At 38.7% G+C, this 21,792-nt stretch overlaps 1 protein-coding gene across 2 annotated transcripts in view; it reads left to right on the forward strand.

Annotated features, from left to right (window-relative positions):
- The first annotated feature begins 542 nt into the window (after positions 1 to 542).
- Positions 543 to 21,792, forward strand: part of LDAH (lipid droplet associated hydrolase) — a 112,439-nt gene continuing 91,189 nt past the window's right edge. The window contains exons 1-2 of one of the 2 annotated variants that reach the window (XM_045447604.1): positions 543 to 1,054; positions 15,065 to 15,220. In XM_045447604.1, coding sequence (XP_045303560.1) covers positions 15,067 to 15,220 — 154 coding nt within the window. In that variant the 5' untranslated portion in view covers positions 543 to 1,054; positions 15,065 to 15,066. Of the gene's footprint in view, positions 1,261 to 15,064; positions 15,221 to 21,792 lie in introns of both variants that reach the window. The other variant, XM_045447605.1, reaches the window with a different exon arrangement.

Below are 21,792 nucleotides of genomic sequence, written 5' to 3' on the forward strand. Positions count from 1 at the left end.
TTCATTGAAATGCACACACTGAGTTGTGCATTAGTGATGAGAAAAAATACCTTGAACATATCATGTAATGCCATTGCAATGTAATCACTCATTTAGTTTGTGTATTTGTGTTGCCAGATTCTATGGTCACATGTTAATACTGACCTCATTGGGCTGTTGGGAGGATTAAAAATGAGTTAATTCATAAAAAAAAAACAAAAAAAACAAAACAAAAAACAAAACCTCTTAGGAAGTGAGAGGCTTTTTCTAAACTCATTAACTATTGTTATTAAGGAAGTAAAACTGAAAAATGGAGAGGTAATGAATAAGAGGTACCAGTCCACTGCTAACAACCCATTGGATGGTGGTCCTATCACTGGAATGTTGAATACAAAAGAATCAAAGCTTGTTTCCTAACTGTGGGTAAGATTACTGGTTTGCCAGCCTACTTGTCTGCTTCCCTCCCTGGCTATAAAACGACGTCACATTCACTACTGCATTTTTGGACAGATGAACACGGATCAGCTACTATGCGCTGGGTACTGAGAATGCAACAGTTCACAAGATCAGTGTAACTGTCTTCACGGAGCTTGGGTACGTTAAGTTCGAAATATCTCTGGAATCGACATTTTCCACATTTTTCTAAAGTGTGGAGTAGCAGAGGCTGGCCCTCTTAAGGCTAACAAACAAGGTCCACTGAGAATCAACTTTCCTATGTATATGGGTAAGGGAAAGAAAGAGACGAAACCATTAACGGAGGAAGGGAGGACAACGCGATAAGGGAAGAAGCAAACGAGATTGACTGAAATAAGAGGAGGATAACATTCAAATGAAAAGGAAGACAAAGGTCCAGAACAGCTACACCCTCCCGACGCTCTCGCTGAACAGAGAACACACGCCCCAACCCATGCTCAAGAGCCTCGCAAACCTGAGAACGGCGCGCATCTTCAAAGGACCGCCTCTCCGCAGTGGTGCCCGACGCAGCGCTATGACGTAAGGGTAGACGGGACTTCCGCTCCGAGTGCCGCCTGAGCAGCAAAGTTGGGATAGAGCCTGCTGTTTTCTAGGCTGACAGGTGAGGCATTGCCTTGGGGGGACGACTTTACGCGAGAACCGACAGGCAAGCAGGCACAGGGGAGCCAGAGACCTTCCTCTGTGTGGCTTCTCGTAGAGCCTGTGTTGCCCTGGGCCAGACGGCCCGCAGGGCGTAAATAACTGCTGCGACCGCTCGAGGTTCGGATCCACTCTGATGCTGTCCCAGCAGTCGCTCCTATGGGCGCGGTAAGGAGCCATTTGTACTAACTGCAGCCTGCCTGCGGGACGTTTATGGCGGCCCTTTTGGGAGTAGGGGCTTGGACATTGGGCAGTTGGCCGGGAAGAAGTGACTAGCAGGGGCCAGTCTGGGCCGGAGACTCCACAAAGATCAGAGTTCTTGCACCTCTAAGAAATTCTAAGAGTTCTAAGCCTCTAACTAGCCCTGGACTAGTCACTGTCTTCCCTGGAGCATCCCACTTATCCATCGGCGGGGTCATTAAAGGCTGTTTTCGTTTGACCTCAGTTTTCTCCGTCGGATCAGCCTCCTCCCCCCATCCTCTTTCAAATTTGTTACACCAGGTACCCTTGAGTATTGACTCGTGGGCCAGTCTCTGAACTTGACACTTCCCTACCACATGTTTGATGTTCAGTCTTAGTTGCTCAAGTATTTTTCTGTGGCACCAACGTCAGAACCGAGCTCCTTCCTTTGAACTTAGAATGTAGCATGTTGGGGAAACCGTTGGGGCTTTCAGTTGCCTCAACTGCTTGCCCTGCATCATGGTATTTTAAAGAAGGAGTGTGTGCCTCAATTTTTCTCATCTGTAAAATGGGATACGTTGGTATCCATTTGTTAAGATTGTTTTATCAAACAAGATAATTCTTGTGGCACTTAGAACAGTGTTTAACACACAATAAACACTCCATAATCATCCACTGTTACCGAATGACACACCCATACCCACACCCACTTCACAGCTCTCTAGATGTTCTTTGCAGCAGGCATCTTGTGCTCACACTGCTTTATAATCACTCTTCACCCTAAGGCCTTAACTGTAAATTCTTACCCTTGAGTTTTTTTATTTTTTCACACAAGGCAAGATGAGACATGTATTCTTTGATTCACAAATTCATTTCTCCTCTCACAAGTAGTAACAGAACACCTGCTTTGTGTCTTGTATGCCAAACACTGGAAGAGTTCATAGTCTATATCTGAACCCGTAGTTCTTAGCCACTTTTGTTCCAAGAGCAAATCCCTGTGATGAAAGAGATAGATACAACAAAAAGAAACCCAGAAAACTTAGGGGAAATCTCTGAAATCTTTATTCATGAAGTTTTTTTTTTAAGCTTCTTTCTAAAATGATAAATAGGAAAGTCTCTTTTGGTTCCCCCCATCCCCCATTTTTCCACCTAAAGGTGAATGCCTGCAGGATTTTGGTATAATGTGCATCATGCCCATTCCTTCTCTGACTTTCTCCTACAATACTGTGCTATTTATTCAGATTCTATAGTACTACATAAAATTTCAGAGTGCTATGTGACTGGAAAATACTGGAATAGGAGTCAGAAGACTATAGAATTGATTTTGCCATTTAAAAGCCCCATAACCTTGGACAAATAACATAACATCAGTTGTACGTCCTGTCGTGCAGGCATTGTTAAAGTCAGGAGAGAGGACGAGAATGTACTGCACAAATGAAAAGAATTACAGAGAAGGTGGTTTTGTTGTGACTGGTGAGATTATCATCAAGTCAATATAGAAAATGATGACTTCCTCTAATATGTTATTTGGAGAAAGATGAAATGAATATAAATTTAATAGTAAGCAGACTAAAAAAGGTTCTGTTTATGCATCTATTATGTGTTGACTTGCAGCTGTATGTTTTGAAGCTTACCTGTGACCGTGTGGTAAGATTCCTGGTTTTTCTCTTTAATTCCACTTATACCAATTGCAATTAAATAAATACATGTGTAGTTTCAACAACTTTCTTATTCTGACATAAATTATATACTGACAGGAAGTTGCAAAAAAAATGTATAAGGAGGTCCCCATGTGCCATTCAACTAATGTTCCCCAATGGTAGCATCTTGTATAACTATAGTATAATTTTTTAAACCAGAAAATTGACATTAATGTATCTACAGAATTTATTGAGATTTTCCCCATTCCATAAACACTCATTTGTGTGTGTATATAGCTTCATATAACCACCATTTTCTTTATAGCCACAACCTTCTCATCCTACCTCAGTCCTTAACCCCTGGAAACCACTAGTCTGTTCTCCAACTCTTTAATTTTGTCTGTTTCAAGAATGTAGTATAAACACAACCATACAGTGTATAACTTTTTGAGATTACTTCGCATTAATTCCTTTGAGATCCATTCAAGTTGTTGAGTGTATCAATAGTTTGTTTCTTTCTATTGCTGAGTAGTATTCTATGGTATGATTTACCATAGTTTGTTTAACCATTCACTTTTGAAAGACATATGGGTGGTATCCAGTTGTGAACTATTACAGTTACGACTAGTATGAACCTTTGTTTGAAGGTTTTGTGTGAACATGTTTTTATTTCTCTGGGATAAATGCCCAAGAATGCAATTGTGCTAGGTCACATGGTGTGTATTTAGCTAATTTATATGATATGATTTTTCTTCTTTACCATCTTGATATGGAGGATTACATTGATTTCTTAATGTTAAATGTACCTGAAATAGATCCCACTTGATCATAGCATATAATAATTTTTATACATTGCTGGATTCTTTTTGCTAATATTTTATTAAGGTATAGATATGACAGGCATTGGTATGTAGTTTTCTTTCTTTTTTTGTGCTGTCTTTGTCTGGTTTTGTCTTTTATCAACCCACTAGTACTCTAGAGTCTTTAGTGATAAACCCCTATTTCATTCCTAATATTAGTAATTTGTGTCTTCTCTCTTTTCATCTTAGTGGAGTTTTATTGATTTTACTGATCTTTTTCAAAAAACTGCTGTTCATTCCATTCATTTTTCTGTACTTTCAACTTCAAAAATTTTTTTAATGTTTACTTTGGAGAGAGAAAGAGAGAGTGTGCGCATGAGCAGTAGAGGGGTGGAGAGAGAGACACACACAGAATCTGAAGCAGGCTCCAGACTCTGAGCTGTCAGCACAGAGCCCAAATCAGGGCTCAAACTGTGAGATCGTGACCTGAGCTGAAGCTGGCCGCTTAACTGACTGAGTCACCCAGGCGCCCCTACCCTTTCCACATTTCATATGTAATTGTCCTATTTCCTCTATATGCATTGAGCACCACATCAAATAATGCTATGAACTTTTGGTTCAAGCATCAAATATGATTTAAGAGCTTCATAAGGAGAAGGATAGTCCCTTATATTCGCCATTGCTTTTAATCATTCCATTGTTCGTCCTCCTCTGAAGTTAAACCTTATTCACTTACTTCTTTCTGTTTGGAGAACTTCCTAAGGATAGGTCTGTAAGGGACAAATTCCTTTAGTTTTTCTTCATTTGAGAATATCTTTATTTCCCCTTCATTCTTGAGAGGTCATTTTTCTTGATACAGGGTTTGTAGTTGATAGTCTTTTTCCTTCAGCACTTGAAAAATGTTGTGCCACATTTTCCTGGCCTCCCTGATATCTAATGAGAAATCTGACATTCTAATTACTGTTCCCTTATAGATACTATTGTCATTTCTCTGTGGCTCCTTTAAAGATTTTTTTCCCTTATTTTGGTTTTCTGAAGTTTGACTATAAGGTGCTTTGTATTTCTGTAGTTAAGAAACTCTGTCCCGGTAAATATGAAAATTTATTATGTGAAAAAGATTGTATTTTAATTCAGTGGAGGAAAAGATGTTTTCTTTATTAAATGGTATTATCTTAAAGAAAACAAAGCAGATACTTATACAGGTGGATTAACACTTTAAATGTAAAAACTAGAATAACAAAAATGAAAATAAACATCTAAGAAGCTGTATGTAAAATATAGGAATCCAGAAAAGGGCCAAGGGTCAGCAATATACAAAATTCTCTTGCAAGTCAATAATAAAAAGATAATCCATTTGGAATGTTGGCAAAGAATATGAATAGACAATTCATAGAAAACAAAGTCCAAAAGCCCAGCAAACATGAGAAGATGTTCAAATGCACTAGCAGCCAGAGAAATGCAAACTAAAGAGTGCGATGTTTTATACCCGAAGACTTAAAAGAATTAAAAATAATGGTAACTCTTACTGATGATAGGATTATAGAGGGAAAGATACCTTCCTAGATTGCTGGATGAAATGTGATTCTTACACCCTTTTGGAAAGCCATCTGGCAACACCTATTAAAATTCAACCCAGGAATTCCACACTTGGGAATCTGGCCATTAGAAACAAAAGAACTGGTGTATATGGATATATGTAAGAACATGGGGATTTAAGAGTACTTATGGCAACATTGTCTCAAAATACTGGGAGTCAGTGGAGCTCCTGTCAGCAGGGAAATGGCCACATGAATTATAGTGTATCCATATTATAGAACCATTGAAAATAATGAGTTGGAGTTACACTATTTGATTTAGCAGGATTTTTGTGTGTTATTATGAAAGTAAAATACATCGGAGTGTGTATAATATGCTCCTACTTACCAAATACTGACAATTCATATTTATCAAAATTCATATAAATGTTTATGTATATGTGTATGTGATTATAGAAAGATATGGAAGACCTTATACTGAGTTAGTGACTTGAGTTTAGGAGTAATATGCATGGACGTGAAAAGCAGAGGTAGAAATGAGGCATATAAAAGATTAAAAAGTAATTGACCATTTTTTAAAAATCCCAGTATATATTATATCTCATTTATACATTCAAATGAAATTGTGCGTGTGTATGTAAAATTTCTCAAACGAAGAACATGACCCCTGGAGTCATTCAGACATCTGGGTTCAAATTCTGACTCTACCACAGTCCAGTTTACGGGTTGTGTGACCTTATGCAAATTCCTTAGTATCTTTCAGTCAATTTTCTTCTCACATGTTTTGTTGGGGTAGAGGGAGGAAACAGTAGTACCCATCTCATAAGATTTGTTGTGAGGGTTAAGTGATGACAATATGTATAAAGTGTTTAGCACAGTGCCTGGTTTATAGAAAGTACTCTTAAAATGTGAGTTCTTACTATTGTCTCACTTCTTTTGCTCTTTGACATTTGTATGTTTTTAAAAATTCATTACCAGCTCCTAACTTTCTGGAAACATTCCCCTGTGGCTTATATGACTTTACATATCTTCTTAGTTCATGCCTGTTTCTAATTGTTCCTTTTCATTTTTTAGCTGGCTTTTTTTTTTTTTTTTTTTTTTTTTTTTTTTCTTGCTTAGGGAAATTCCCCTCCCCCAAAATTGCAGCAGGAGCTGTCAAAGAATCTTTTGAGTTAGGTGACTGGGTGAATAATGGTACTCTCTATAACAACAAAGTCAGGATCTAGGATGGGATCTGTAGAGTTTATTTTTGAAACAAGATGATTTTAATTTTTGACACTTATAAAAGTTTGGTGCATCAGTGAGGCACCCAGATGAAAATGCTCAGTAGTTAGCACTCAAAGGGATGAGGGCCTGGGGCAGAACCTTTGGGTACAGTCAATGGAGGAGGAAAAGGTTCTCAGTGAGGATGGGGAGGTATCATAGAAGCCAAGACAAAGGAGCTCTTTAAGAAGGAGCTGGGCAAATCATTTCTCTACTGTGACCTTTCTGGAGCTTTAGCTCTGTGGGCCCCACTTTCTTCTGGTATTGTCGCTTATTTTCTTGAAACTTGCTGTGTTTGTAACTGAATCAGCTTCCTTTCCTCAACTAACTTCCTGTCCCCAGTATTTCCCCTTTGTGTGGACTAGTGCTTTCATTGTCCTCATCTTTAGCGTCAGAATCTAAGTCAACTTTGCACTCACCCTTCCCTGGCTTGTCATACAGAATCATTACTAAGACTCTAGTCTCTCATTCAACTCCTTTATTCCCAAACTCATTTCCTGCTTAGGTTATTTTGATAGTATCCAAGATTTAGTGTATTCTTCTGGTTTTTTTTTTTTTTTTTCCTCCGTCTTTCACAGTCTTTTTAAAAGAACTACATTGGGGTGCCTGGGTGGCTCAGTGGGTTAAGCGTCCGACTTCAGCTCAGGTCACGATCTCACGGTCCGTGAGTTCGAGCCCCGCATCAGGCTCTGGACTGACGGCTCGGAGCCTGGAGCCTGCTTCTGATTCTGTGTCTCCCTCTCTCTCTGCCCCTCCCCTGTTTATGCTCTGTCTCTCTCTGTCTCAAAAATAAATAAACGTTAAAAAAAAAATTAAAAAAAAAGTTTTTTTAAATAAAAAAATAAAAGAACTACATTAATCAAATCCTTCCCCATTTTAAAAACCATCAGACTTCCTGTGCCTTCAACACTTTCCCAAACTGTTCAGAAAAAGAGAGTGAGACGTTAAAGGGAAAAATTAATACGATCACCATTGACAAAATTGGTCAAATCAGCTTTTAGAAGGTTGTATGTATATTCTGTCCCTCTCTTAAAGGCTCAAAAATTCTTATTAGTGTAACTTGAAAAGTTCTGCAGAACTGAAATTTATGTATCTTTGTTTAACTTATTTTGGTAGGTTGTGTTTTCCAAAGTTGGCCACAATAACTCCCATACCGCATATTCTTCCTGCAATGATTTTGACATGCTTCATTTTGAGAGAGGTTCATTTTTCCTCTCTTTGAATATGGGTAGGCTGTGGCTAACATGCCACTGGTGCCATGTGACTTGTGAGGCCAGGTCTTAAAAGGTTACTGTTTTAATTTGGTCCTCTTGAGACAATTGCTGTTGAAACTCAACCATTATGTTCTGAACAAGCCCAAAATAGTCCATGTGGAAAGACCACATAGAGTTGTCCAGTGCAGGTGTTCCTGGCCAAAACCTATCTGACAGCAGCATCTGTCATCAGACATGTAAATAGAGATACTTCCAGATGGCATCTCCTGCCCCCAGTGTACATATCGCACACCCGGCTGTTGAGTCTTCTCAGCAAAGGTCCCCAACACTATGGATTAGAGATAGGCTATTCTTCTGCTGTGCCATTTGTCAATTCCCGACCCAAAGAATCCATGAATATAGTAAAATGGTTGCTTTAAGCCACTAAATTTTGGGGTAATATGTTATGTCACAAGAGTAACTGGAACACTCATAAAATATATACGATCTTGTTTGTGAATAATGACAGCTTGCTTTCTTTTTATCCAATTCACATACTTTTATTTCTTTTCTGTGTCTTACTGTATTGGCTAGGACCTCAAGTACAACACAGAATAGAAGTGTTGATAGCAGATTTGTCTTGATCTCAAACTTTCGGGTCGGAGGTGGGGGTAGGGTTGGTTTTCAGCACTGCACCCTTAATAAAATGTTTGCTCTAGGTTTCTTTTATAGATACTTATATTTCATCAAGGAAGATCCCTTTTTTTCTTTTTTTTCTAAAGAGTTTTTTCATGATTCTTTATTGGATTTTATCAAGTGTATTTTCTGTATTGGTTGAGATGGTTATATGGCTTTTCTGCTTTATTCTGTTAATGCAGTAAGTTGACTAAATTTTGAATGTTTAAACAGCCTCACATTTCTGATATATACACAATCTGATTGTCATGTATGGCCATGGTATGAATCACTGGATTTGGTCTGCTAATATTTTGAACAGAGTTTTTGCATCTATGTTCATGAGCGAGGTTGGCCTGTAACTTTTCTTTCTTATAATGTCAGGTATTGATACCAAGATATGCTGGGCTCATAAAATGAGTTAGGAAGTGATCTCTCTTTTTCTGTTTTCCGGGCAACTCTGTTAGGTTGGTGTTATTTCTTCCCTAAGCATTGACTCTCCTCTGGCCCAGGAATTATGGACTCAGTGTCTTTACTAGCTATTGGACTATTAAGAGTCTTCTAGCCTTTTTGTGTTTGTCTGTATTGGAATTTGCCCATATCAAATGTATTGGCATAAAATTCTTCATGATATTCTTTATCATTTTGATGATATAACTCCATTATATTTTTAATGTCCATGGAACCTAGAATGATAGCCTCTTTTCCCATCTTATTGGTTATTTGTGCCCTTTTTCTTTATGCGTCTTCTCAGGGGCGTATTTATTTATAACTCTTTTGAAAGGCTAACCTTTTGGCTTTGTTAATCCTCTCAAATGTAAACTTTTTTTCCTATTCCATTAACTTCTATTCTTTATTATTTTCTTTTTTCTATTTTTCTTTATTTGGATTCATTTAGTTTTCCTAACTCCTTAAGATAAATAGTTACATCTTTAATGTCCAGCCCTTTTTCCCTAATATTTTAGAAAGCATTTTAAGACTTTAAATTCTCCTGCAGTCATACCTTTATCTGCATCCCATACATTGAAATTTCTTATTTTCATTATTTATTTCATTATTACTTAGTTTTCAATTACATTGTGAATTCTTCCCTTACTCATCAGTTATTTGGACATTTATTGCTTAATTTCCAAAAATTGGGGGATTTTCTTATTATTTTTGTTATTTTTATCTAATTTCCACTGTGGTTAGAGAACATACTCTATTATTTCATTTTTTTGGAAATTTATTGAGACTTGCTGTATGGCTCAGTATATGGTCAGTTTTGGTAAATGTTCATGTGCACTTGAAAAGGATGTGCATTTTGCAATTATGTGGTACAGAATTCTACACATGCTGATTGTGTTAATTATGTTAATATAAATATTATGTAATTCAAGTTTTCTATATTTTTATTGGCTTTTTTCTTTGTTTATTATTTCAGATATTGAGGTATGTCAGAATCCTCTACCACGATTGTGGTCCAATCTATTTCTCCCTTTACATTTGCTAATTTTTAATTTATCTCTGGAGGCTAAAATATTATGTACATACTTATTTAGAATTGTTATGGTCTCCTGGTGGATTGACTTTTTGAAATGTTCCTGTTTATGTCTCATGTGCTTCTTACTTTAAAGTTTACTTTTTAAATCTGACTTCAGTATAACTATACCATCTCTTCTTTGATTAGTATTTCCATGGTTTATTGTTTCCATCCTTTTACTTTTATACATTATGTATCCTTATTCTTAATGTGTATTATTTATAAGTAGCACACAATTACTTGTTTTATTTTTATCCAATCTGATCATCTTTGCCTTTATCTAATTAGTGTAATTGGTCTATTTACATTTAATTTATTACTGTTATATTTGGGCTTAAGTAGTTTTACTGGTTGTTTTTTTTTTATTTATTTGTTACACTTGGTCTGTATTACTTCTCTGCTTTCTTCTTATATTTATATTAATTATATTCTCTATTTCTTCTTTTATTACACATTCTTGAGCAGTTCTTTTATTGGTTACTGATTTTTCTAACAGATTTTTTTTCCAGTACTGTTTTTTCTCTAGTTTTTCATATGGTTTCAACACAAACAAGGCTTTCCTTGCTAACATGGGATTGAACTTAATTCTAATGTACGCTTTAAACTAAATTTAAAACAACCCCCAGACTCACCAGATTCATAGAGTTCTCCAGTATGTTAACGTTCATTAATAGAGTAACTAAAAACTTAACAGAACTCTAAATAAAGCTTCTGCTGCTGTTTTTGTACGTATTTGTACTTCTTATGTTGTGTTTTGAAAACAATTACAAATTTTACATCTCATCACTGGGACTTAAAAAATTCAATTTTCACTTGTTTAGTCACTAAATATTCTACAAGTAGTTTTAGTACTAGTGCCCAGAAACATCATTAATTAACTGTCAGTCAGGGCTCAGGTACATGCAAAGTATATGCTCTGCTCTGTGTAGTTGTGGGACATTAACGCAGCCCTAGTGTTTTAATTCTGAAAGAAAATCATCTTACTACCTCTGTTTCAAAGTTAGTGTACTTTAATTGAAGACTATCTGGACATTGCAACACAAATTTGGTTGTGCTCATCACAAGTGCCCTCCTTGATACCCATCTCTCATTTGGCCCATCCCCCACCCAACTCCCTCCATCAACTCTCAGTTTATTCTCTATAGTTAAGAGTCTGTTTTGTAATTTGCCTCTTTTTCCCTGTCATCTGTTTCATTTTCTAAATTCGACATATGAGTGAAATCATAGTATTTGTCTTTCTCTTATTTTGCTTAGCATATCCTATAGCTCCATCCATGTCATTGGAAATGGCAAGATTTCATTCTTTTTTATGGCTAAGTAATATTCCATTATATACATATAGCACAACTTCTTTATCCATTCATCAGCTGATGGACATTTGGGCTCTTTCCATTATTTGGCTATTATTGATAATGTAGCTATAAACATCGGGGCAGATGTGCCCCTTCAAATCAGTATTTTGTATCCTTTGGGTAAATGCCTAGTAATACGATTGCTAGATCATAGGGTAGTTCTACTTTTAATTTTTTTTTTAACTTTTATTCATTTTCGAGAGAGAGAGACAGAGTGAGAGCAGGGGAGAGGGAAAGAGAGAGGAAGACACAGAATCCGAAGCAGGCTCCAGGCTCTGAGCTGTCAGCACAGAGCCTGCTGTGGGGCTTGAACTCACAAACCATGAGATCATGACCTGAGCCAAAGTCGGACGCTCAACCCACTGAGCCACCCAGGCACCCCTCTACTTTTAATTTTTTGAGGAACCTCCATACTGTTTCCAGAGTAGATGTACCAGTTTGTATTCCCACCAAGATCGTAAGAGGGTTCTTCTTTCTCTGCATCCTCACCAACATCTTTTGTTTTCTGTGTTGTTAATTTTAGCCATTTTGACAGGTGTGAGGTGATACTTTATTGTGTTTTGTTTTGTATGACACAAGTTTTTTAAAAATACTTCTATCATTTGCGGTTATTACATGCATGAATAAAGCAGAATTCTTATTGAGTAGCCAAAATGAAATGCGAATGTTATTTGGATTCGGATGCTAAAGCTAAATGAGACTCATTTATAACTCCACTTGCAAATATTTTTGTTCATTAATGTAGCCTCACTGTCTCACCGGCTGACTTTATAATAAATATTATAAATTTGAACTGTAAAATTTATACTGATCAAATGCTGCTTTTCTGTTTTATATATTGTCTAGGTTTGTGTAAGATTTAATTGGAAATTTTTTTTTCTAAATAAAATTAAACCCATTAATAAAAACAGATGAACACCTATATTTAGGTAAGTAAAGCTTACCTAAGTTACACAAATTGTATTCACACTTGGTTTTTATCCACCCTAAGTCTTGCTGGTTATCAAAACTGATTTCACTTAAGATTGCTTATAGGCTGTGTTTGTAGGTAGGGCCATCAGCCTCTACTATTTTTTTTTTCAATGTTTATTTATTTTTTTTGGGACAGAGAGAGACAGAGCATGAACGGGGGAGGGGCAGAGAGAGAGGGAGACACAGAATCGGAAACAGGCTCCAGGCTCTGAGCCATCAGCCCAGAGCCCGACGCGGGGCTCGAACTCACAGACCGCCAGATCGTGACCTGGCTGAAGTCGGACGCTTAACCGACTGCGCCACCCAGGCGCCCCCAGCCTCTACTATTATACACTTAGAACACATTGTCCCTTCTTAATTGGACACTTGTTTGCAGACCAAATCACCTTGGATTCTTAGGTAACGAAGAACTTGAAATTTCTTACTGTTAAGGTTTCCTTTGCTTTTCATTTATTTATTTATTTTTTATTATTACTATTATTATTATTATTTTTGGCTATGTGGGAATCAGAAACAAAGTGTGAGTAAAATTAAAAGATGCTCTGTTGGGGCGCCTGGGTGGCTCAGTCGGTTGAGCGTCCGACTTCAGCTCAGGTCATGATCTCGCGGTCTGTGAGTTCAAGCCCCGCGTCGGGCTCTATGCTGACAGCTCAGAGCCTGGAGCCTGCTTCAGATTCTGTGTCTCCCTCTCTCTCTGCCCCTCCCCTGCTCACATTCTGTCTCTCTCTCTCTCTCTCTCTCTCAATCTCTCTCTCTCAAAAATAAAGATTAAAAAAATTTTTTTAAATAAATAAAAACACTAAGAAATTAAAAAAAAAAAAAAAAAGATGCTCTGTAATACATAGGTTTACTCCAGGTCTCTTAGTTGTATTTTATTTGAGGTATTTTAGAGGTGTAATTAATTTTTTGTTTTCCAGATTTTATAGACTGTGTTTGAATTTCTTATCTATTGGAATTCTCATTAATTTTGTGGCTAATCAAACTCCCAACATGTCATTTGTTTAAAGTTAAGTATTTATGAATAGAATATAGTTAATAACTTTGGATTCTCTTCTAGTGCAAGTATGCGGTTTATCCAGTGTCTTCTCGGATGGTGCTCTAATTTAATGTAGTATAGAACAGTTAAATCTCATTGTTTCCAACATTTTATAAATGTAATAAGAGCTTTATAAATATACTCTGTTTTGTGACAGTTTCAGAGATTGGAGTACAGTGACATGTATTAGTGAACTAAAGATCGATACTTAAGAAAATGTGAGATGATACTTTCGTTTATTTAGTCAATTTATTTTGAATGAAGAGGAGTCCCCACTCTTTGAGTAATAATTTTTTTATTTTCTAAGTCATTTTATTTGGGAAAGTTTTAGACTTTGGGTTACACATGGAGATTGGGGTGTATGTTAATGTTTTCTTCCTTCCTGTGTCCAATCCTTACCTTAACCTAAGGTGGCTGTCAATCTGGGGAGGTTTGGGTGGTGCCGGTAGTGAGTTTGTTGACTGTTGTGCTGTGAGAGTATGGCATGACATGAATAACAAGTGCATAGATTACCAGGTGAAGTTTACCTGGTTACCTTTACCACTGTTGACTTATGTTAAAGAAAGGTGCTGTGAGTTTAGAGTTTATTTGAGGAGTTCAGGGAAGACCTCAAGTAGGAGGTAGGATTTGAGCTACGTCTAAGATGGGAAAGATTTGAAGAAAAAAATCTGGATAGACAATGCAGGATGTATCAATCTAGATCCATTCAAGAGACAGAAGCCACACAGTAACTCACATGGTTAATTTAATATAAGGAATTATTAAGCTGTGGAAGAAGAGAAACTATAAAGTTACTGTATAAGGAAAACTCTAAAGATCCCCTAGGGTTGAGAGAAAGTACCCAAGAAGAGACAAACTGGGAACGTGGGTTTAGATCTTATTTAAAAGGTGTGGTTGCAGCCCAGTGTGTGGTAGAGAAAGTTGGTGGTTGCCTGCGCCAAAGCTGATCCACAGTTGTCATGTCAGGACGTGAACCAAGACTGGTGGGAGGGTGTGCAGAGTGAACCAGGGTGCTGGTGTAGGTGTGAGGTCTGGAGCGTGTGGTGCCTGCATGAAAGGGCCACAGGAGCAACTCCAAGTAAGTTGAGGCTGATAGGCAGGTACAGAGGAAGTTGGGACACTGCTTTGGTTACTGCTGGAATGGGGAGTTGAAGAAGCTTCCTTTTTTTTTAAGCAACCCAGAGCTCTATTGGGCAAGGCACTTCCAGCCTACTGTGTGTGACAGAGGTCAGGTGACTGGCTCTTCAGTGTGCATGTGAGCTGAGGAGAGGGTGCAGGAAGCAGCCACCTGGTCTGAGGTACTATCTGGGACTCTTGCTACATTGCTGCTGCTGCCAGAATAGAGAGCTAGAGAAAGAAGAAACACATTGCAGCCAACCAAATGCTGGACAAACTGTACTCTATAGGCACCTAGTATTAGAGTAGGGTTTTGTTTGGTTTGGTTTGGCTTTTCAATCTTGGCGCTGTTGACTTTTTGGCTAGATAATTTTTTTGTTGTGAGTGTTATCCTAGGTGTTATAGGATATTTAGCAGGATCTCTGGCTAATCTGATCCTGATTCATACTCCTGTGAAGTCTTTCACTTCACTGAAGATGGGTCTCCCTGTTTCTCCTTACTCTTGTGGTTTGTTTTAATTTTGTGTGTGTGTGATCCTATAATCCAGAATAAATGAGTGGTCATATACCTACCGTATATGCTTGTGTTTATTGAAATTTGCCTTTTTTAAAAAATTCTTGAATATTGTCTTTGGCCCAAGGTTTTACATTTTAGCAACTCATTTTATTGTTTTTCTCCTCTCATTTAGAAATGGACTCCAGTATCAAGGAGGAAGTTCCTGTGCATGAGGAATTCATTTTATGTTGTGGAGTTGAAACCCAGGTTCTAAAATGTGGGCCCTGGACTAATCTCTTCAATGAGCAGAGAGCCAACAGGCCTAAGCTGCTTATTTTTATTATTACAGGTAAGTTTAAAAATGTGGATGAGGAGTCTTTATACAGATACTTCTATAACTTTTTCAGATTTTAAAGAGAATTTGATAAATATAAAAAGCTTTGTGGAAAGAAATAAAATCACTCAAACTATTGATAACAACCACGCTTAGTACTTTAGTGGCTGGGCTTTTTGTTTTTCTTCAGTGCATTTATATTATGTATATTATGTTGTGTATTACATATGCATTTTATTTTTATTGTTTTTAATATGAAATTTATCAAATTGGTTTCCATACCACACCCAGTGCTCATCCCAAGTGCCCTCCTCAATGCCCATCACCCACTTTCCCTTCCCTCCCACCCCACATCAACCTTCAGTTTATTCTCAGTTTTTAAGAGTAAAAAAAGAGGATCCTGGGAAGATGGCAGTGTAGGAGACGATGGGCTCACTGCGCGTCCTGCTGATCACTAAGATTCCACCTACACCTGCCTAAATAACCCAGAAAACCACCAGAAGACTAGCAGAATGGAGTCTCTGGAGCCAAGCGCAGACGAGAGGCCCACGGAAGAGGGTAGGAAGGGCGGCAAGGCGGTGCGCGCTCCACGGACTGGCAGAGGGGCGGCCCGCCGGCCAAGCAGAGCCCCTGAGTCTGGCTTGCAAAAGCAGAGGGACCAGACGGAGGATGTTCTGACAGCAAGCAGGACTTAGCATCTGGGAGGTCATAAGTTAACAGCTCTGCTCAGAGAACGGGAGGGCTGGAGGACAACAGGAGGGAGAGTTGTTGAGCCCTGGACGACAGAGCTCAACTTGGCGGGGAACAAAGGCGCTCGCCAGCGCCATCTCCCTCGCCCATCCCCCAGCCAAAATCCCAAAGGGAACCGGTTCCTGCCAGGGAACTTGCTTGCACCACGCAAATACCCAATGCTGTGCTTCTGCGGATCCATCCCTCCGGCAGATCTGACTCCCTCTCAGTGCCGCAGGGCCCCTCCCCAAGCGGATCTCCGAAGGAAAAGCGAGCTGAACCTGCCCCTCCCGCCCCTGTGGACCTTGCCCATCCACCCCAGCTAATACGCCAGATTCCCAGCACCACAAGTCTGGCAGTGTGCAAGTAGCCCAGATGGGCCACGCCACCCCACAGTGAATCCCGCCCCTAGGAGAGGGGAAGAGAAGGCACACACCAGTCTGACTGTGGCCCCAGCGGTGGGCTGGGGGCAGACATCAGGTCTGACTGCGGCCCCGCCCACCAACGCAAGTTATTCAAGACAGCACAGGGGAAGTGCCCCGCAGTCCCACGCCACTCCAGGGACTATCCAAAATGAAACGGAAGAATTCCCCTCAGAAAAACGTCCAGGAAGTAACAACAGCTAATGAACTGATCAAAAATAGATTTAAACAATATAACAGAAAGTGAATTTAGAATAATAGTCATAAAATTAATCACTGGGCTTGAAAACAGTATAAAGGACAGCAGAGAATCTCTTGCTACAGAGATCAAGGGATTAAGGAACAGCCAGGAGGAGCTAAAAAATGCTATCAATGAGGCGCCTGGGTGGCTCAGTTGGTTAAGCAGTGACTTCAGCTCAGGTCATGATCTCACGGTCTGTGAGTTCGAGCCCCGTGTCGGACTCTGTGCTGACTGCTCAGAGCCTGGAGCCTTTTTCAGATTCTTTGTCTCCCTCTCTCTGACCCTCCCTTGTTCATGCTCTGTCTCTCTCTGTCTCAAAAATAAATAAATGTTAAAAAAAAAAATTTTTTTTTTAAATGCTATCAATGAACTGCAAAATAAAATGGAAACAACTACGGCTCGGATTGAAGAGGCAGAGGAGAGAATAGGTGAACTAGAAGATAAAATTATGGAAAAAGAAGAAGCTGAGAAAAAGATAAAAAAATCCAGGAGTATGAGGGGAAAATTAGAGAACTAAGTGATGCACTAAAGAGAAACAATATATGCATAATTGATATTCCAGAGGAGGAAGAGAGAGGGAAAGGTGCTGAAGGTGTACTTGAAGAAATAATAGCTGAGAACTTCCCGGATCTGGGGAAGGAAAAAGGCATTGAAATCCAAGAGGCACAGAGAACTCCCTTCAGACGTAACTTGAATCGATCTTCTGCACGACATATCATAGGGAAACTGGCAAAATATAAGGATAAAGAGGAAATTCCCAAAGCAGCTAGAGATAAACGTGCTCTAACATACAAAGGGAGACCTATAAGACTCGTGACTAATCTCTCTACTGAAACTTGGCAGGCCAGAAAGGAATGGCAGGAGATCTTCAATGTGATGAACAGAAAAAATATGCAGCCGAGAATCCTTTATCCAGCAAGTCTGTCATTTAGAATAGAAGGAGAGGTAAAGGTCTTCCCAAACAAACAAAAACTGAAGGAATTTGTCACCACTAAACCATCCCTGCAAGAGATCCCAAGGGGATCCTGTGAGACAAAGTACCAGAGACATCGCTACAAGCATGAAACCTACGGACATCACAATGACTCTAAACCCATATCTTTCCATAATAACACTGAATGTAAATGGACTAAATGCGCCAACCAAAAGACATAGGGTATCAGAATGGATAAAAAAACAAGACCCATCTATTTGCTATCTACAAGAGACTCATTTTAGACCTGAGGACACCTTTAGATTGAGAATGAGGGGGTGGAGAACTATTTATCATGCTACTGGAAGCCAAAAGAAAGCTGGAGTAGCCATACTTCTATCAGACAAACTAGACTTTAAATTAAAGGCTGTAACAAGAGATGAAGAAGGGCATTATATAATAATCACAGGGTCTATCCATCAGGAAGAGCTAACAGTTACAAATGTCTATGCGCCGAATACGGGAGCCCCCAAATATATAAAACAATTACTCATAAACATAAGCAACTTTATCGATAAGAATGTGGTAATTGCAGGGGACTTTAACACTCCACTTACAGAAATGGATAGATCATCTAGACACACGGTCAATAAAGAAACAAGGGCCCTGAATGAGACATTGGATCAGATGGACTTGACAGATATATTTAGAACTCTGCATCCCAAAGCAACAGAATATACTTTCTTCTCGAGTGCACATGGAACATTCTCCAAGATAGATCACATACTGGGTCACAAAACAGCCCTTCATAAGTATACAAGAATTGAAATCATACCATGCATACTTTCAGACCACAATGCTATGAAGCTTGAAATCAACCACAGGAAAAAGTCTGGAAAACCTCCAAAAGCATGGAGGTTAAAGAACACCCTACTAAAGAATGAATGGGTCAACCAGGCAATTAGAGAAGAAATTAAAAAATATATGGAAACAAATGAAAATGAAAATACAACAATCCAAACGCTTTGGGAGGCAGCGAAGGCAGTCCTGAGAGGAAAATACATTGCAATCCAGGCCTATCTCAAGAAGCAAGAAAAATCCCAAATACAAAATCTAACAGCACACCTAAAGGAAATAGAAGCAGAACAGCAAAGACAGCCTAAACCCAGCAGAAGAAGAGAAATAATAAAGATCAGAGCAGAAATAAACAATATAGAATCTAAAAAACTGTAGAGCAGATCAATGAAACCAAGAGTTGGTTTTTTGAAAAAATAAACAAAATTGATAAACCTCTAGCCAGGCTTCTCAAAAAGAAAAGGGAGATGACCCAAATAGATAAAATCATGAATGAAAATGGAATTATTACAACCAATTCCTCAGAGATACAAGCAATTATCAGGGAATACTATGAAAAATTATATGCCAACAAACTGGACAACCTGGAAGAAATGGACAAATTCCTAAACACCCACACGCTTCCAAAACTCAATCAGGAGGAAATAGAAAGCTTGAACAGACCCATAACCAGCGAAGAAATTGAATCAGTCATCAAAAATCTCCCAACAAATAAGAGTCCAGGACCAGATGGCTTCCCAGGGGAGTTCTACCAGACGTTTAAAGCAGAGATAATACCTATCCTTCTCAAGCTATTCTAAAAAATAGAAAGGGAAGGAAAACTTCCAGACTCATTCTATGAAGCCAGTATTACTTTGATTCCTAAACCAGACAGAGACCCAATAAAAAAGAGAACTACAGACCAATATCCCTGATGAATATGGATGCAAAAATTCTCAATAAGATACTAGCAAATCGAATTCAACAGCATATAAAAAGAATTATTCACCATGATCAAGTGGGATTCATTCCTGGGATGCAGGGCTGGTTCAACATTCGCAAATCAATCAACGTGATACATCACATTAAGAAAAGAAAAGAACCATACGATCCTGTCAATCGATGCGGAAAAGGCCTTTGACAAAATTCAGCAACCTTTCTTAATAAAAACCCTCGAGAAAGTTGGGATAGAAGGAACGTACTTAAAGATCATAAAAGCCATTTATGAAAAGCCCACAGCTAACATCATCCTCAATGGGGAAAAACAGAGCTTTTTCCCTGAGATCAGGAACACGACAGGGATGTCCACTCTCAACGCTGTTGTTTAACATAGTGTTGGAAGTTCTAGCATCAGCAATCAGACAACAAAAGGAAATCAAAGGCATCAAAATTGGCAAATATGAAGTTAAGCTTTCACTTTTTGCAGATGACATGATATTATACATGGAAAATCCGATAGACTCCACCAGAAGTCTGCTAGAACTGATACATGAATTCAGCAAAGTTGCAGGATACAAAATGTACAGAAATCAGTTGCATTCTTATACACTAACAATGAAGCAACAGAAAGACAAATAAAGAAACTGATCCCATTCATAATTGCACCAAGAAGCATAAAATACCTAGGAATAAATCTAACCAAAGATATAAAAGATCTGTATGCTGAAAACTATAGAAAGCTTATGAAGGTAATTGAAGAAGATATAAAGAAATGGAAAGACATTCCGTGCTTATGGATTGGAAGAATAAATATTGTCAAAATGTCAATACTACCCAAAGCTATCTACACATTCAATGCAATCCCAATCAAAATCGCACCAGCATTCTTCTTGAAACTAGAACAAGCAATCCTAAAATTCATATGGAACCACAAAAGGCCCCGAGTAGCCAAAGTAATTTTGAAGAAGAAGACCAAAGCAGGAGGCATCACAATCCCAGACTTTAGCCTCTACTACAAAGGTGTAATCATCAAGACAGCATGGTATTGGCACAAAAACAGACACATAGACCCATGGAATAGAATAGAAACCCCAGAACTAGACCCACAAACGTATGGGCAACTAATCTTTGACAAAGCAGAAAAGAATATCCAATGGAAAAAAGTCTCTTTAACAAATGGTGCTGGGAGAACTGGACAGCAACATGCAGAAGATTGAAACTAGACCACTTTCTGACACCATTCACAAAAATAAACTCAAAATGGATAAAGGACCTGAATGTGAGACAGGAAACCATCAAAACCCTAGAGGAGAAAGCAGGAAAAGACCTCTCTGACCTCAGCCATAGCAATCTCTTACTCGACACATCCCCAAAGGCAAGGGAATTAAAAGCAAAAATGGACTACTGGGACCTTATGAAGATAAAAAGCTTCTGCACAGCAAAGGAAACAACCAACAAAACTAAAAGGCAACCAACAGAATGGGAGAAGATATTTGCAAATGACCTATCGGACAAAGGGCTAGTATCCAAAATCTATAAAGAGCTCACCAAACTCCACACCTGAAAAACAAATAACCCAGTGAAGAAATGGGCACAAAACATGAATAGACACTTCTCTAAAGAAGACATCTGGATGGCCAACAGGCACATGAAAAGATGCTCAACATCACTCCTCATAAGGGAAATACAAATCAAAACCACACTCAGATATCACCTCACGCCAGTCAGAGTGGCCAAAATGAACAAATCAGGAGACTATAGATGCTGGAGAGGATGTGGAGAAACGGGAACCCTCTTGCACTGTTGGTGGGAATGCAAACTGGTGCAGCCACTCTGGAAAACAGTGTGGAGGTTCCTCAAAAAATTAAAAATAGACCTACCCTATGACCCAGCAACAGCACTGCTAGGAATTTACCCAAGGGATACAGGAGTACTGATGCATAGGGGCACTTGTACCCCAATGTTTATAGCAGCACTCTCAACAATAGCCAAATTATGGAAAGAGCCTAAATGTCCATCAACTGATGAATGGATAAAAACATTGTGGTTTATATACACAATAGAGTACTACGTGGCAATGAGAAAGAATGAAATATGGCCCTTTGTAGCAATGTGGATGGAACTGGAGAGTGTGATGCTAAGTGAAATAAGCCATACAGAGAAAGACAGATACCATATGGTTTCACTCTTATGTGGATCCTGAGAAACTTAACAGAAACCCATGGGGGAGGGGAAGGAAAAAAAAAAAGAGGTTAGAGTGGAAGAGAGCCAAAGCATAAGAGACTCTTAAAAACTGAGAACAAACTGAAGGTTGATGGGGGGTGGGAGGGAGGAGAGGGTGGGTGATGGATATTGAGGAGGGCACCTTTTGGGATGAGCACTGGGTGTTGTATGGAAACCAATTTGACAATAAACTTCATATATTGAAAAAAAAAAAGAGAAAAAAAAAAGTTAGAGAGGGAGGGAGCCAAACCGTAAGAGACTCTTACATATACATTTTAAATCATAA

Source organism: Leopardus geoffroyi, chromosome A3, assembly GCF_018350155.1.
Source record: "Leopardus geoffroyi isolate Oge1 chromosome A3, O.geoffroyi_Oge1_pat1.0, whole genome shotgun sequence".
NCBI classification, from domain to species: domain Eukaryota; kingdom Metazoa; phylum Chordata; class Mammalia; order Carnivora; family Felidae; genus Leopardus; species Leopardus geoffroyi.